The sequence below is a fragment of the Phoenix dactylifera genome, chromosome 8 (assembly GCF_051530095.1).
Source record: "Phoenix dactylifera cultivar Ajwa chromosome 8, Ajwa_hap1_PhDact_Kaust_v1.1, whole genome shotgun sequence".
NCBI lineage: Eukaryota > Viridiplantae > Streptophyta > Magnoliopsida > Arecales > Arecaceae > Phoenix > Phoenix dactylifera.
In genome coordinates, this window is record NC_143197.1 from 9,515,647 (window position 1) to 9,529,525 (window position 13,879).

The 13,879-nt window shown below is 39.5% G+C and overlaps 1 protein-coding gene across 1 annotated transcript; it reads right to left on the bottom strand.

Moving 5' to 3' along the window:
• Positions 1–6,400: 6,400 nt before the first annotated feature.
• LOC103703707 (blue-light photoreceptor PHR2-like) lies at positions 6,401–12,282 on the bottom strand. The gene is made up of 4 exons (XM_026803190.4): positions 11,162–12,282; positions 7,225–7,448; positions 6,954–7,049; positions 6,401–6,707 (listed from the first exon to the last, which is right to left on the bottom strand). The coding sequence occupies exons 1-4, from the start codon at positions 12,152–12,154 to the stop codon at positions 6,626–6,628; spliced, it is 1,395 nt and encodes a 464-aa protein (XP_026658991.4). The 5' UTR covers positions 12,155–12,282; the 3' UTR covers positions 6,401–6,625.
• Between the last annotated feature and the right edge of the window lie 1,597 nt (positions 12,283–13,879).

The following is a 13,879-nucleotide window of genomic DNA, read 5'->3' on the forward strand; positions in this document are numbered from 1 at the left end:
TGAAGCAGAGAAAAGTAGGTGGGAAAGAAGCATGACTGAGAAAGAGGGTGATCATTCTCCTTCTTTAATTAAAAAAAAGTTTATTCAAAATCTAATGATGGAAGGAAGAAGGATGATTACAATAACAATAACAATAATATATAGGGTATATAAATAGCAGTCATTACTTGACTATCATTGAATTAGAAATGCCATTATACAATTTAATAGTTGTTGTCTAACATTTTTGTTGTACCACAAATGAATATTGTTACTTTAAGAACTAAGGTCATTTTACCAGATACAGAGCATAATTTATTCGGTCAATTGTATATAAAAAAATATTTCTTGAATGGTGATTCGGATAATTAAAATATTTTTATTATTGATCATTATTTCTGGCTGCTGTAAATATTATGAGGCTTAATTAAGGTTTTGATGGGAGTATATAATAATAAAATAATGATGTTATTGGACGTGGTTTGTCGAGCTGGGAAAGAGTGGCACATGAGAACCATGTAAATCATTGGATGTTTTATGTGAACAAAATCAGACACAACTCCACTTCTTCGTCATTACATTCCTTAAGCGACCAAACAAATGAGACTAATGCTAGAGTAATATGGAAAAATAGAGGCCTGTGCATTCTAAACTAAATATTATCATGCATTCTAACCTTATCTTTTAGTGCCCCATGTTTAGCCCTCATATCCTACCTAAAATGTTTAAATAATCCTAAATCCCCCTTCCTAAATCTAATAATTTTCACATCAATGCTACTATTTATTTGCACCATGAGATCACTCTTCTTCTCTCTTGTAATATCCTAACCATCCATTCTCTCTTTATATCACCTATCCTTATGAGGTGAGGAAGATTCAATCCAATTCATCCATTATGCTCTTCTCCTTACCCTTAAATTGAACTCACTTCCCAAATCCTAGTTCTCTCCTCTCTCTTCTCTAATCTTATCGGTCCAAAAAAAACACAAGTAAACAAACACACCCTTAAATCATTACCATCTATCTCTTCAATCCTTTCTTCATAGCCCTTAGGCAATAAAACATTGTTGCCTCAAATTCACCATTATCCTTAGGACCTTTAGGCTTGAATTATAGTCCTCAAATCAATCCCTCTTCTCTCTATATAGCCCTAACTTTTCAAAAAAATGCAATCCAAGAAAAATGTTCTCCTATCATCTCAACTCTCTAGGTATGCCACCTCGCCAATCTTTCCTCAAAGATTAATCAGTCAATTTTTCTCTCCTTGTCTTAGAATTCAGTGCAACCTCATCTTTCATTTAATCCTAACTTTAGAGTCTCTTATCTCTTTCTATAAATACCCCCCTCTCTTTTTTAAAAAATAAGAAATAATAAAAGGAACCCAATAGAATTAGGCTAGGATATGGAAAATAGAGAAAAACTTATTCAAACCTATCTATCTTTCTCACCACATTCTTCATCAATTCTCTTACTAGCCATTGGCCAAAAAAGAAAGAACAAGCTTCAAAAAAATACCGTGCACTTCACATCCCTCTCTCCTCTTCTTCTCCATCTCCTTCTTTTTTTCTTTTCATTCTTTGTTTATTTTAGCCACTCTCATGATGGATTAAAAATCCTACCATTCTTTATGACCTTCTCATAGAAGAGATTTCAGAATATATCAAAATGTCATCACAATTTTCAAGCAAGTATTGTCTCAAAATTTATAAGCAAAATAAATTATTAAATTCCAATGAATCAGGAATAATGAAAACCAATCCTGTGATCATAAGCATTAGATTTACCACATATGGAGTGCAATTTAGAAAACCCATGCAGACCTAACACTTTTTAGATTTATAAACAAATAAACCTTACCAAATATTTAAAGATGGGGAGGCTGAACTCTACCTAAAATACTAAAATCAAAATTTTAGGGTAGGCATTTGCCCTCTTCCAATCCCCTCCCCCATGAATGGGCACATGTATCAAGTTGACAAATTTGTTTTTTCCTAAAAAAAGCTGATTTTTTGGAGCTAACAAAATCTCATTATAGTGACACCTATCTACACTCTTATTTCGTCAAATGGAATGAAGGATGAAACAACAGTTAGTAGCACTACTCAAACAATAAAGATACTGGTTTATTATATATGTCTTAGATTATTTTGTTATATTTTTATTTCTTTATCACATTCAGAGATGTAAATCTTCAAACTATATTGTATATTTTAGTTCAATTTACAATTTTCTTTGTAATTTTGGCATGTAACCATTCAAAGGTTTGTGACATAGCCACCAAGTCATGATTTTGTTTGGTTTGGCATGATCCACATTCTAGACTCTGCTCAATATTGTTCTTCTTTGATAACTATGGTTCATCAAAATTGTAATTGCAATAAATCTTATTTTTAAGGAAATGTGACCAAGCTTATGAACCTAATTATTATAGGAGTCTTAGGCAACGCTAGAAAGAGACGCAAGTAATTTCATGCTTGCCATAGCAAGGATCCAATGATTTTATAAGCTTGAGTTCAGTTATCAGTTGAGAAAGCTAAACCACTTGCTACCAGCATCAATAAATCATGTTCTTATGAATTTTCTCAAGGATTTGGAAGACAAGGGGAAGAACAAGTTGGACATGAAACGAAATGCCCTCTCGTAAGTTATGTTCTCATTATTCTGCATCAAGTAGATACATTATTCTTGTTTCCTTGTTATGGGGGCAGCCCACCCTAAACCATGACCTCTAGGCGAAGGCAAATTCCAACCCAAGTCTCTTGGCACACCATCAAGAGACTCACCAGCAAGTTTGCTGTTGGCCTGAGATGTCCCCAGCCTCATTGGGGAAGAAAATCCAATGACCTTCGACGCTGTCATATGGATTCATTTCTCCTGGAGTCTCTTCCAAGAGGTGTGTGAAAGAGCCATCACCCAAGGGAGTTTATCATCATCTTCTCGTAGCCTCTCATTACAACGTATGAGTTCGATCTCTCAGCCTTCTCCCACCTTCTCATCATCTTCTCCCCTCAACCATCAGCAACTCTTGCATGAATCCTTCTTGTAGTGGAGTGTTGAGGATCGGTGTCTAGAAGAGAGAGCCAGTCCTTCACAAGCCTGACAACCAAAAAGAAACAGATGTTTGGAACTGAACTACAAACATAAAGCCACCTCAAATTTTCATACAACCCTATAACATTCAAAAAATGAACAGGATTTTTTTTTGGGTAAATTGGATGTATTAAATTGAACTAAACAGATACATCCATGTGAGTTAGAAAATAAAATATTTAAAAACTGAACAAGAAGGTCAGCAGGAGAAACCCATTGAACAGAAAATTCTAAAAACTACAAATATATTACTGGTCTCCGCAACCAAAGGTCATCCATGTCATCCACTCTTGTTGAGCTTTTTGAAGTTCTGGATCCAAATTATAGCCCGCATCACCAGGGGAAGGCAGCAGGAAATTCCTTATTGAAGACGAGGAAATAATATTATTTGCACCTCACCAGTATCTTGTAATTCATATTGGAGTGGTGTTCCCGGACTGGAACATGCCATGATAGGAGGAAAAACGAGGCTTCCTTTAGTTACTAACGCGGAGGAGATGGCAAGAGCTAGGTGTAGCTCTTAGAAATTTGGATCGTGAGAAATGGCTTGAATTGCAACACCATTGAAGGCTTTATACAGCTTGGCAACCATCAATCTATGAGAGTGAATCCGAGTGTTCACCCCCCCCAAAAAAAGAGTGAATCCAAGTGAGGATTTGGATTTCAAAAACGGAAGAGGATAGAAGGAGCTCTCCAGTCATAGTCACATTCCTAAAGTGGTAGATATCTACGAAGTATATCTGAGAAAATCTTCAACGTTAGTGAAGTAGATATGAAGTAAATCTTTTAGATTTGTTATGGTTAGATTTACACAATCTTATCCTAAAGGACACAATAATAAATTTGACATTGCAATTTTGAATTAGAAATGCAATGAATGTGAATAAAAAGGACGTTCTTAGAAGCAAACCTATAATGCCGAAGGAGGTTCATGATCCAAGTCTTTTTCGAAGATTTGGTTAGTCTTTGAAGAGGCTTTAGGGCTTTTATATTTATATTTATTTTGAAATAAATATTTATTGATTTTTGAGTCAATGCCTCAAAGATTAGTGAAGCTATTATTAGAGTACATTGGCCTCCTTTTATTGTCAACCAACACAGCTATCAGTCTAGAATCCAAACCTCTGATGATAAAGCCCGCTCCTTCCTTCTTACCACGATCCAGCACACATCCGTCAGGTTCATCTCAAGGAAACTCAGAGGTGAGGAGGAGGGGTCCCAACAGCAGCATACAATTCGTCTTCCCCAGATACCCATCGGACGTGGATCGTATCCGTTCTCAACGTCAACACCAAGCTCTCCTTGTTCACCCTCAGCAAATCCTTCGCCAGCGCCACCACCAGCAACCCAGGAATGCACCCCATTCACCCCAGGTCATCACTCACGTTTTCTCTTAGCTTCAATCTGTTCACCACCATGTCCGAGACGGAGTGGGTGGCGCGGAAGATGCTGCAGTCGACCACCAAGAAGTCTACGTCGACCGGATGTATGCCGAGGCGGTCGAGAACGTCGGTGGCAATGGAGACGAGAACGGTCTCGACCTCGATGAGGGCGGCGGAGAGGGACTGCAGGTTAGGGCGGGGAGTGAGCTCATGCATGCTGTGGCCTGTGGGGCATGCTCGTGGCGCAGCCGACACCGGAGCGCTCCCGGACTTTGATCTGGAACTCGACCGACTCGGCGTTGAAGTGGCCTGAGAGGTAGGCATGCTTATGGAAGGTCGAGGCCGGGAAGCGGTACGACGCCGGGGCATGGTAGCAGGTGAAGTTCAGGAGGTAGACTGGGAGAGTTTTCTCACACTTGAGGATGATGCATAGAATTAGTGCCAGTATGAAAGTAGTTAAAAGGTAGGAAGTGGAAATGGATGGAGGAGATCAGGGTTTCGGCAACATTGGTCGGGCAAAATATAGGGAGCTCCATGACATAAGTATGACTGTCCTTTCTTTTAAGGCATAGGAGTAGCTGCGGATGTTGTGAGAATCCCTCCATGCGTGTGTTTAGCCCTACATCAGTTATTTACCGAATAGATTTTGGATACTTATACAATATCAAGAAACTTAAATAATACCTTCTTGCTAGCCATTTTTCTAAGTTATTATATATGCTATCATGCTTAGGATGTGAGGATGGAGGTGAGTTTATATAAATTAATTAATTACATGGGGTAGTGGCGGGTGCTGAAAGAAATGGGCCTATAAATTGGCATGACCGGCAGGGAGATTTCATCGTTAACACTCACCCGAGAAACCACCAGCCTTGGAGGCTGAATAGATATTTGTTTTTTTTCAAAAAAAAAGAAATTACGAAGGGATCAATCTACCTTCATAGCCAAGCTAGATTTGTTGCTTCGCTTTGGCCCTCACGGCACATAGGAGCTCCCACCCCCGGGTTTCCTCAAGCTCAATTTCGATGGGTCGATCTTGGATGGAGGTACATGGGATGGTGCAAGTTTTGTTATTCGAGACTTGTCTGCCAGGATTGTGACTGCTGAAGACAGTCAACTCTACCTTGTGGGCTAGTGACGGAAAGTTGCCCTTCGCACTCTGAGGCATTCTATTTTTTTTACTTTATTGGATGCATCCGTACTCGTCAGGTATGATTCACCTACCTTAGCGTGAAAAAAAAAAAAAGTCCCTCACAAAGTTTCTAACTTCAAGGAGGATTACTTTGTCCAAAATTTTCTTTAGGCCCTTGCTATTACATAGGGTTGCACCCATCGCATTCACTGGTGCCGGAGCTCCGATCCGTACGTATAATATAGAAACCATTTAATTCTCATCAGGAAGGGAGAATTCTTATTTTGTTCATTAGACTAATGGCAGTGGGATACCAGCTTCTACCAAACCCAAGCGAAGGTGCTCAATTTTGAACTGCATTCTGCTTGCACAACCACCAGATTTCCTAGCTAGAGCAACCTCCTCAGATAAACCAGCCTCAACAGAAAGGGGAATTATTGGACTGCAGTCTAGAGAGAAATATAGATAATTTATCTGAAATGAAAAATTTATAAGCTTCTCATGCACAATATGAAGCAGATCCACATGGGTCATCACGCAGTAGGAATTCTCTATTTCGCTCAAAGATTACTTGGCATTAAAAAAGAGTAGGCTACCATGAAGATGATGTCAAGATTGCAAGGCAACCTGATAAGCATTGGCCAACGTGGCCAATGGTCCAAAGTCATTGGACATGGAAATCTCCTCCTTGAATTAATGACCAGCGATCTCCATCGAAGCAATCGACTGGATTGTCTGATTATGGCCTGCAGATACCCTAAATACCCAATTAATTCCCTGATGAAGCAAAAGCAATAGGAAAAAAAGATATCAAATGCAGGGGAGATGGAAATGCCTCTCTCCAAAACATGAGATAACTATGTCCGCAGACCAAAATTTGACCAATGTATGAGAAAGTTTAAGAGCTACAAGTTATTGGAGGGAGAGAGATGGGATTGACAAAAGTCTCTTAGTATTTCAGAAACTACATTTTAGCGCACAGGCCAGGTTGAATTGAATGCCGACTTTTGATTTTGGGTCATCTCCAGGCTCCAGAAGACTCAAACAAGAGCACCGGTGCAGGCTGTAGCTGGCTCAGCTTCAATCTTTTTTGTGGGGGAGCTGTATTTCTTAGTGATGAACCTGAAACAAGTATGATTCAAATATAATTAGGCAATTTATCAAGCATTTAGCTGGATGGAGCGTTAATCCAGAGTTTCTGGGTGTACAAGGTAAGTTCAATGCAGAAATTAATTACAGAAAAAAAATCTTTTATCAAGACTATTAAGTCTCATTTTGTGTTAGTGTATTGACAATGTAGACAACTAATAGCGCACACATGATCCACAGTTACAAGAGTGGCAAGAAAAGATTATGGTCGGTAACCACCTGAAGAAATCCCTCCATAATAATTCAAACATTAGCCAGTTCATTCCATTATCTGCTGCAGCACCAGTCTTTGGAGTTGAGGAGGCAGATATTACTCTGTAAATAAAAATTAAATTTACGTCATATACACAATAAAGTTGGGCAACCTAATCCATAATTTTAAATAAAGAAGGTGTTTCTTGAAAAACTGGAATGATGATATCGAGCTGTTGTTTTACTCTTTACGCCTCATCCAGACCTTGGAAATAAGTAGGCGTCCAACAAAACATACCTTGTTGCAGTCTTTTTCATCTCCTCGTACATGAAACGTGGAGAAAGGCATCCAATCGCTACCCATGGTGAGATTTTGCAGGAGAAATTAGCACCATAGATACTATCCCGAGTACTATCCCCTCTCTTTGGTTGGGCACGGCATTCATCTGCAAACTTTTTCAGTCTCTCTAAGGCTTCAGTCTCGCCACCCACAAGTGAAGCATTTGGGGCAGGTTTCCCATCCTGAATGAAAACATCACACAATTAGCATCAAAACTACTGTATATGTCATGAAAAAATTGCTTCGATGACTGCATGATGGTATTGCATTTGGCTATGTTCTATGAGAAGAGAAAAACCTAAAATCCAGATAAAACAGATGCAGATAAAATTGACATGATCTAAAAGCAGGAATAATAAAGAGACAAATGACAACAGTCCCAAGATAAAAGACATCTGTACCACTATGAAACTGTACACAAGTTTTTCACTTTCCAGAATAACGATAAAAAAGCATGCCATATAGATGATTCTGTAACATAAATTTTATAGGAATATTTTTGTTCAGAAAAAAGCCTTGATTGGATTATTTCAACTGCACAAGTTAATTGTAACAAAGATGAGGCTGAGCTCCATCTGGCGATATCATACCGAGATTTTCTGATGATATAGTTATGTGAATCTATCACCTGACATCTGTTTCCATGAAGCTAACTGACAGGGCGTTCTGCACAATTGACTCCACTCACATCAAGTACCAAATGATATTGAACTTAATTTTGCTTCCGAAAGGACTTGAACTTCCAGAGGAAGGTTGCATGGTTATCAGGATCCCATTTCCTATTTTTCTTCACAGGTATCCGACAATATAAGCTCATCGGACCACAAGTGTTCTTTTCATACGTAGAAAAGTCACAAGCCTAATAAGACAGAAAATAGTTTTTTTTAATCATTTATGTTTTGGTTAGATAAATTCGATATACAACAGTTGCCTTTCATGGTTCATATATCATAAAATTCCTATCAACCATTAGGTTCAGACATCACATCCATACATTGTTCAGCATCAATCAGCCACAGATCTTAGTCATCTAAACAACAATATTCAAATGTATAGAAACTGAATAAATAATTTGTTTAAGGTATCCAAATTGAAAGAAGTTAATGTCAGTGTCAAGGCGGTAGTGAAAACTAGAGGATTGACAGCAACATCATGGATGTAGAAAACAAAAACAGTTCCAACATGCATGTAATGAAGTCTAAAATCAGAGTCAATGTGCTTTGGGAAAAAAAAGAGCGATCATTGTTATGGTCTGCAGAGACCAGCACTTTATACAGAATTTAGTGATACTGATGATTCACCATATCAAAATATAAAGCAGACTCAACAGCTCCTGCCCCAAAAGTACAAAACTACCATTTAAAGTTCAAGGTTATAAGGGAATACAATATTCAAATTAAATGTAGCATCTCCAAAGGCACACTCATATGACCTTTTCCTACAAAATCAAAGTACAATAACGTTAAGCTGCATGCACATTCAGATAATAATTAAGGTGCTTAAAACATCAGCATCACCTGGCCACCGCAACCTAAATACACAAGTAGAAGGAAGTTGCCATGCCACCTACATAGTCATATGCTTTATGCTTCAGACTTCTAGCTATATTAATCCATGAATTGTTCATAGCCATGCAATGCATCAAAGGACCCTCCCACACCAACCCCCCCTCCCCCCCTTCCTTTCCTTTCCTTTCTTGTGGACTGGTAGGGTGGTGATATGTGTTCTTTTACAATATAAGTTTGCTAACAAGCACAAATCAGAGTCAGATCTCACAAGAAACTGATTTTTAATCTGATATTAATAATTCAATTCAAATTACTAATTTGCTTTTAATTCAGTTAAGGTTCTTGTAGAATTTGTTTCAAAAATTTTAACATAAAAAATATACTGGACCTCATCATATTGATCAACTTGATGGAACATGCTTTTACATAGTTTTATATACAAAAAAACATAGTGTGCATATGTACATGTGTTGCAGACATGACAAGAATTTCAGAAAACCAGCCCACCATAACTAAATTAAACCCAGCTTAGCATACTTATGGATCAGATAAAAATACCAAGCATTTCTGGTTATTACGTAATTTTTTTGTAGGAATATATGTGTAGAAAGAGTGTAAGGGAAACCCTATCATGGTGGCCTGCTCATGTTGGTGAGAATTCTAGGTGCGTACACTGCCCTCAATTTCACATACTCCACATTATCATTCCTCAAGTTCCAATATATCGAAGGCCAGAATCACAAGACAGCTTTAGCCATTTATTGACAGGACCAAGAAAAACCCTTGGGAACCTAAAATATACCTTTTGCATTATCAAGGCCTAAAAGGAGTAAAATCCCAAGATTCACTTTAAAGGTGTTCCTCTGATCTAGTAAATCAATTAATAACTCAAAAAGGACTCAGAACAAGGACATATTTGGATTTATTTTTTTCACTCAAAACAGGAGTTAGTTTCCTAATCATCAGTTATTCTCCTACAGAAACCAGAGGAAAAACAGAGAGACTAAGATATGACTGCTGAATCATTGGGTCTTCCTGACATAAGAAGAAAGCAGTCTTCACTGTATGGTCCGTCGCTTTAGTATTTGGACTCGAATTTGCTAATCTAGATGCACCACCAAGCTTATTTGACAACCTATCTAATGTTTTAAGCCCAATCTTCACCTCAAAGTAGAATTTCCTGGTGGCATGTTCTTTTACTTATCAATGATCAAAGAAAGGCTGCTTCTTGGTTTTGATATGCCTTTTTATGCTGAAATATCATGCCAACTTTTGTCATTAAAGTAGTTTGTGCTTGTTGTCCGCTCTCTCTTGGGAATACATAACACGCTCTGGCAGGTTGATCATCACCAGCCTTCATGAAATTTCCTATAACAGAGGATCAGAGAGGCCTGAGAGTGGGAATTATCTGTCACATGAAAGGAAACTGAAATTGGAAGAACTGGCCTCTTCAACTTGTCATAGTACATTAATTAATAAGTATCTAAGGGCATTTGCATCACTCTAGGAATTGCACAACCCGCACTCTGCCAAAAAAGGAAAAAGAGTTGCACACATTCTAAGAAAATTGGCATTCAAATGCTAGGAATCAATTTGCCATAATTCAGTAATATGAGATACCTCTATTCCAAATTAAAGAAAAGAAAAGCACATCATTAGTAGGAGGGTCAGTAATTTGGTGATACTATCAACCATGTTAAATTTATGAATGATTCACTAGGTTTACAAGCATTTCAATTATTAATTATCAGCACTACAACCAGATGTTTGTTATGAGCGTATTTTAGTTGTGTAATGGCCCAGGGCAAGTAGCCAATCATCAAGGTGGACAAGCAAATAATTGTAAAGATTTCTTTTTCAGAAAAGAGAGCCCCATCGGAGTACTTGCTGGTAATTTCGTAATGGCTTCTCCCAAATACTTGCAAAGATTATCGCTCTCATGTCAATGTGATCTTGAACAATCACCAATTCCTTTTATCCCTCCTTGTGTTGTAATAAATTCCGGATTTCTATGTGAATTTGGAAATTTGGCCACTTATAATCTCAGAGTTGCTTCCCAAGGAAATCACAAATGCTGTGAAAGAAAAATTTTAACTTCCACTCAAAGCAAAGGATATTCCAACAACACTTATTTTAGATAGGAATATTGTTTTTTTCAAAATGAATCAATACTCTACCTATTCCATATTCCATATTTTTCTTAGTTCTTCCTACTCTGCCTTGGCTTGCCTATAAGTGCCAGGTTTCAATTTTGTTCCACTCCTGATTCATTTCTAATTTAAACTCACTTCCTTTTGCTTAAGAAAAAAATTACAAATTTGAGATGGCAGAACAAACCAGCAACTGGAAAACAAAAGTAAACAAGAATATGAGATGATAGGGCAAACCTGAGACATGGTCGGCGCCAGCTTGAGCCCCAGGTCGACCAAGTTCGGAATCTCCCCAGGATCGACATCACCTCTCGACGGCAGCCCCTTAATCTGGTCCAGCGCCTCGATCGTCTTCCTCACCGCCACCCCCTGCACCTTCTCCCTGAATCCCCCGTAATTCGACGGCATCTGCTCCAACTCGAACGGCAAGTCATCCATATGGTACAGCGTGCTCCCCCAGAAGTACTTCACCTCCACCCCCTCCTCCTCCATCGCCTTCGCCACCCGCTCCTCCGCCCGCACCTCGTCATGCGACGCCTCCCGGTGGGCATACACGGCGTCGGCGCCGACAGCGCGGGCAAACTCCACCAGGACGGTCTCCGGGCGGCCGATCCGAACGACGAGGTCGGAGCCGCGGGCGCGGAGGCTGCGGCGGAGGTCGGCGACGGACTGGAGGAGGAAGGTGGCGCGGTAGGGGCCGGTCTTGTCGAAGCCGGAGGAGGACTTGCCGTAGTCGCGGGGGTCGAAGAGGTAGACGGGGAGGAGGGAGAGGGAGTCATTGGAGGCGGCGTTGAGGGCCTCGTTGTCGTGAACGCGGAGATCGGCGCGGAACCAGACGACGGTGCAGCGGCGGCCGGCGGCGGAGTGGGAAGGGTCGGCGGGGCGGCGGCGGAGGAGGGGGGAGGGGGAATGGAGGGGGGAGTTGGCGATGCTGGAGGGGGTGGAGGCTTTGAAGGAGGGTTTGGGGGAAGTGGAGGAGAGGGAGAGGTGGGAGAGGGAGGAGATCTGGGAGGGGATTTTGAGGTGGGAGAAGGGGGAGAGGGAGGGTTTCTTGGTGGAGGAGTGGAGTTGAGGGGAGAGGAAGGAGGAGAGGGAGAGGGAGAGGGAGAGGGAAATAGAGGCAATGGGGAGGGTCTTGGTGAGCTCTAGAGGCTGTTGCTGTTGGTCTTCTGGGGATTGGGACTGGAGGACAGGCGTTTCAAGGGTTTGGGATGGGGAGTTGGGCTCCATGGATTGACCGGAAGAGAGTAAGAGATGAGGAGGAGATCGGGGAGGAAGGAGGGAAGACGTGGTGATGTTTTGCTACATGGATAGATTTATTTGGTGTTTAGGGTGCCCGTATAGAATCCATACCAACCGCTAAGAAGAGTGGCACGTGTAGATATGTATAATAAGGAAGTGCATGCTTAGAGCCACCTACCTCAATCCACCAACCCAGAGAAATTATTAGATTCTATGGCGAAAATACATCCGGACCATGAGATGATCTTTTAAACCAAACATATTTACAAGTTAAAAGGTCTCCTATGTAGCTAATCATTCCAGAAATACTTTGAGATGATAGAACGCTTCAAAATTTATTATTTTTTTAATTTTTTTAAGATATATCTGTATTAGAATTATATGAATCATCCGTTTCAGTAAAAAAAGAAAGACAGAAAGAAATTATTAAATGGACCTAAGATGTTGGAATGGAGTAATTACATATTTAAAAAAATAGTAATTTTATTCTAGATTCATGATGGGTATGATCTATCTAATAATATCTCTGAATTAAGGGTTCATGAAGGAGATTAGGGAATCAGAGCCACCGAATATGGATCCGCGGGTTCCTTGTCATTGTCTTCGGTCATACAGTTGTACGAGGCCCCCTTGTGTAAGATGGAATGCATGAAAATGAATTAAATTTTCAAAATTATTGTCATCTTTCACATTTCTTTCTTATATGATTAGGTTTGCTAAGACGTACAACAATAAGTTGAGAAAGCTGTATGGAAAGTTTAAAATACTAAGTTGACACTATTCCTCTGGCAAATTGCTAACATATGGTGGCAAACTGTTCTTAATGGTTATGGTCCAGTTGATACATTAGTGGTTATGGTTGAGGATCATGTCACAAATCTCCTAGTTTCTCCCAAGGTTGGAAATGTATAGAAAATGGATGCGGGCAAGTTCTAATATGTAGGATGAGATGAGGATAAGGTTTAATATGCAAGCAAAAATATGATGCTTTATAAAGCCTCTCGTGAGTTTAAGATAAAACTCAATCTTATGAATATTTGGCTCATAGACATTGAATTCAATTGGGTTGAGGATCATGTCCAAGTTTTGTTGGCCCATTGCACCTCTAATGTTATGTGCAATGGTGAGACTTCGCCCTTAAGTAGGCCAAGCAGAGACATGAGCAGCATTTGCTTGCTTCAGAGATGAGCCACTTACAGAGACATGAGCCTAAAGCAAGTTTCTTCAACTTCTCCCTAAATCCATTTTCGGGCTTTTGCTTACTTCAGCAGCATTTGCAGACAAATCAACAGAAGCGTATGTTTATATGAAAGGCATTTTTAAAATAGCACCTAATGAAATGTCAAACACGGTCTTATTTACAATTACATTCTAGAATTAAAAAACTTTGACATTTAAGAACTACTCTTTTTAAAGTGTTTTCAAATCTTTGAGATTCTCTTCTCCTATACAATTTCAGACTCCATCTTAATAGGTATACACGAAGAATACCCAAACCAAAATATAATTTTATGTTATAGAAAAAATATAATAAAATATATATGTATACAAATATGAATATTAGCCGAATCTTTAAATCCCTAAATCCATTACCCCTCTTAGCTGGAACAAGATCAGGACTCGCAATCACCTATTGCCCTTAATCCAAATTGATCGTGTGGCTGTCCTCATCACAGTGATCCAAGGTCTCCGGACAATGCTTTAGGGAGCATT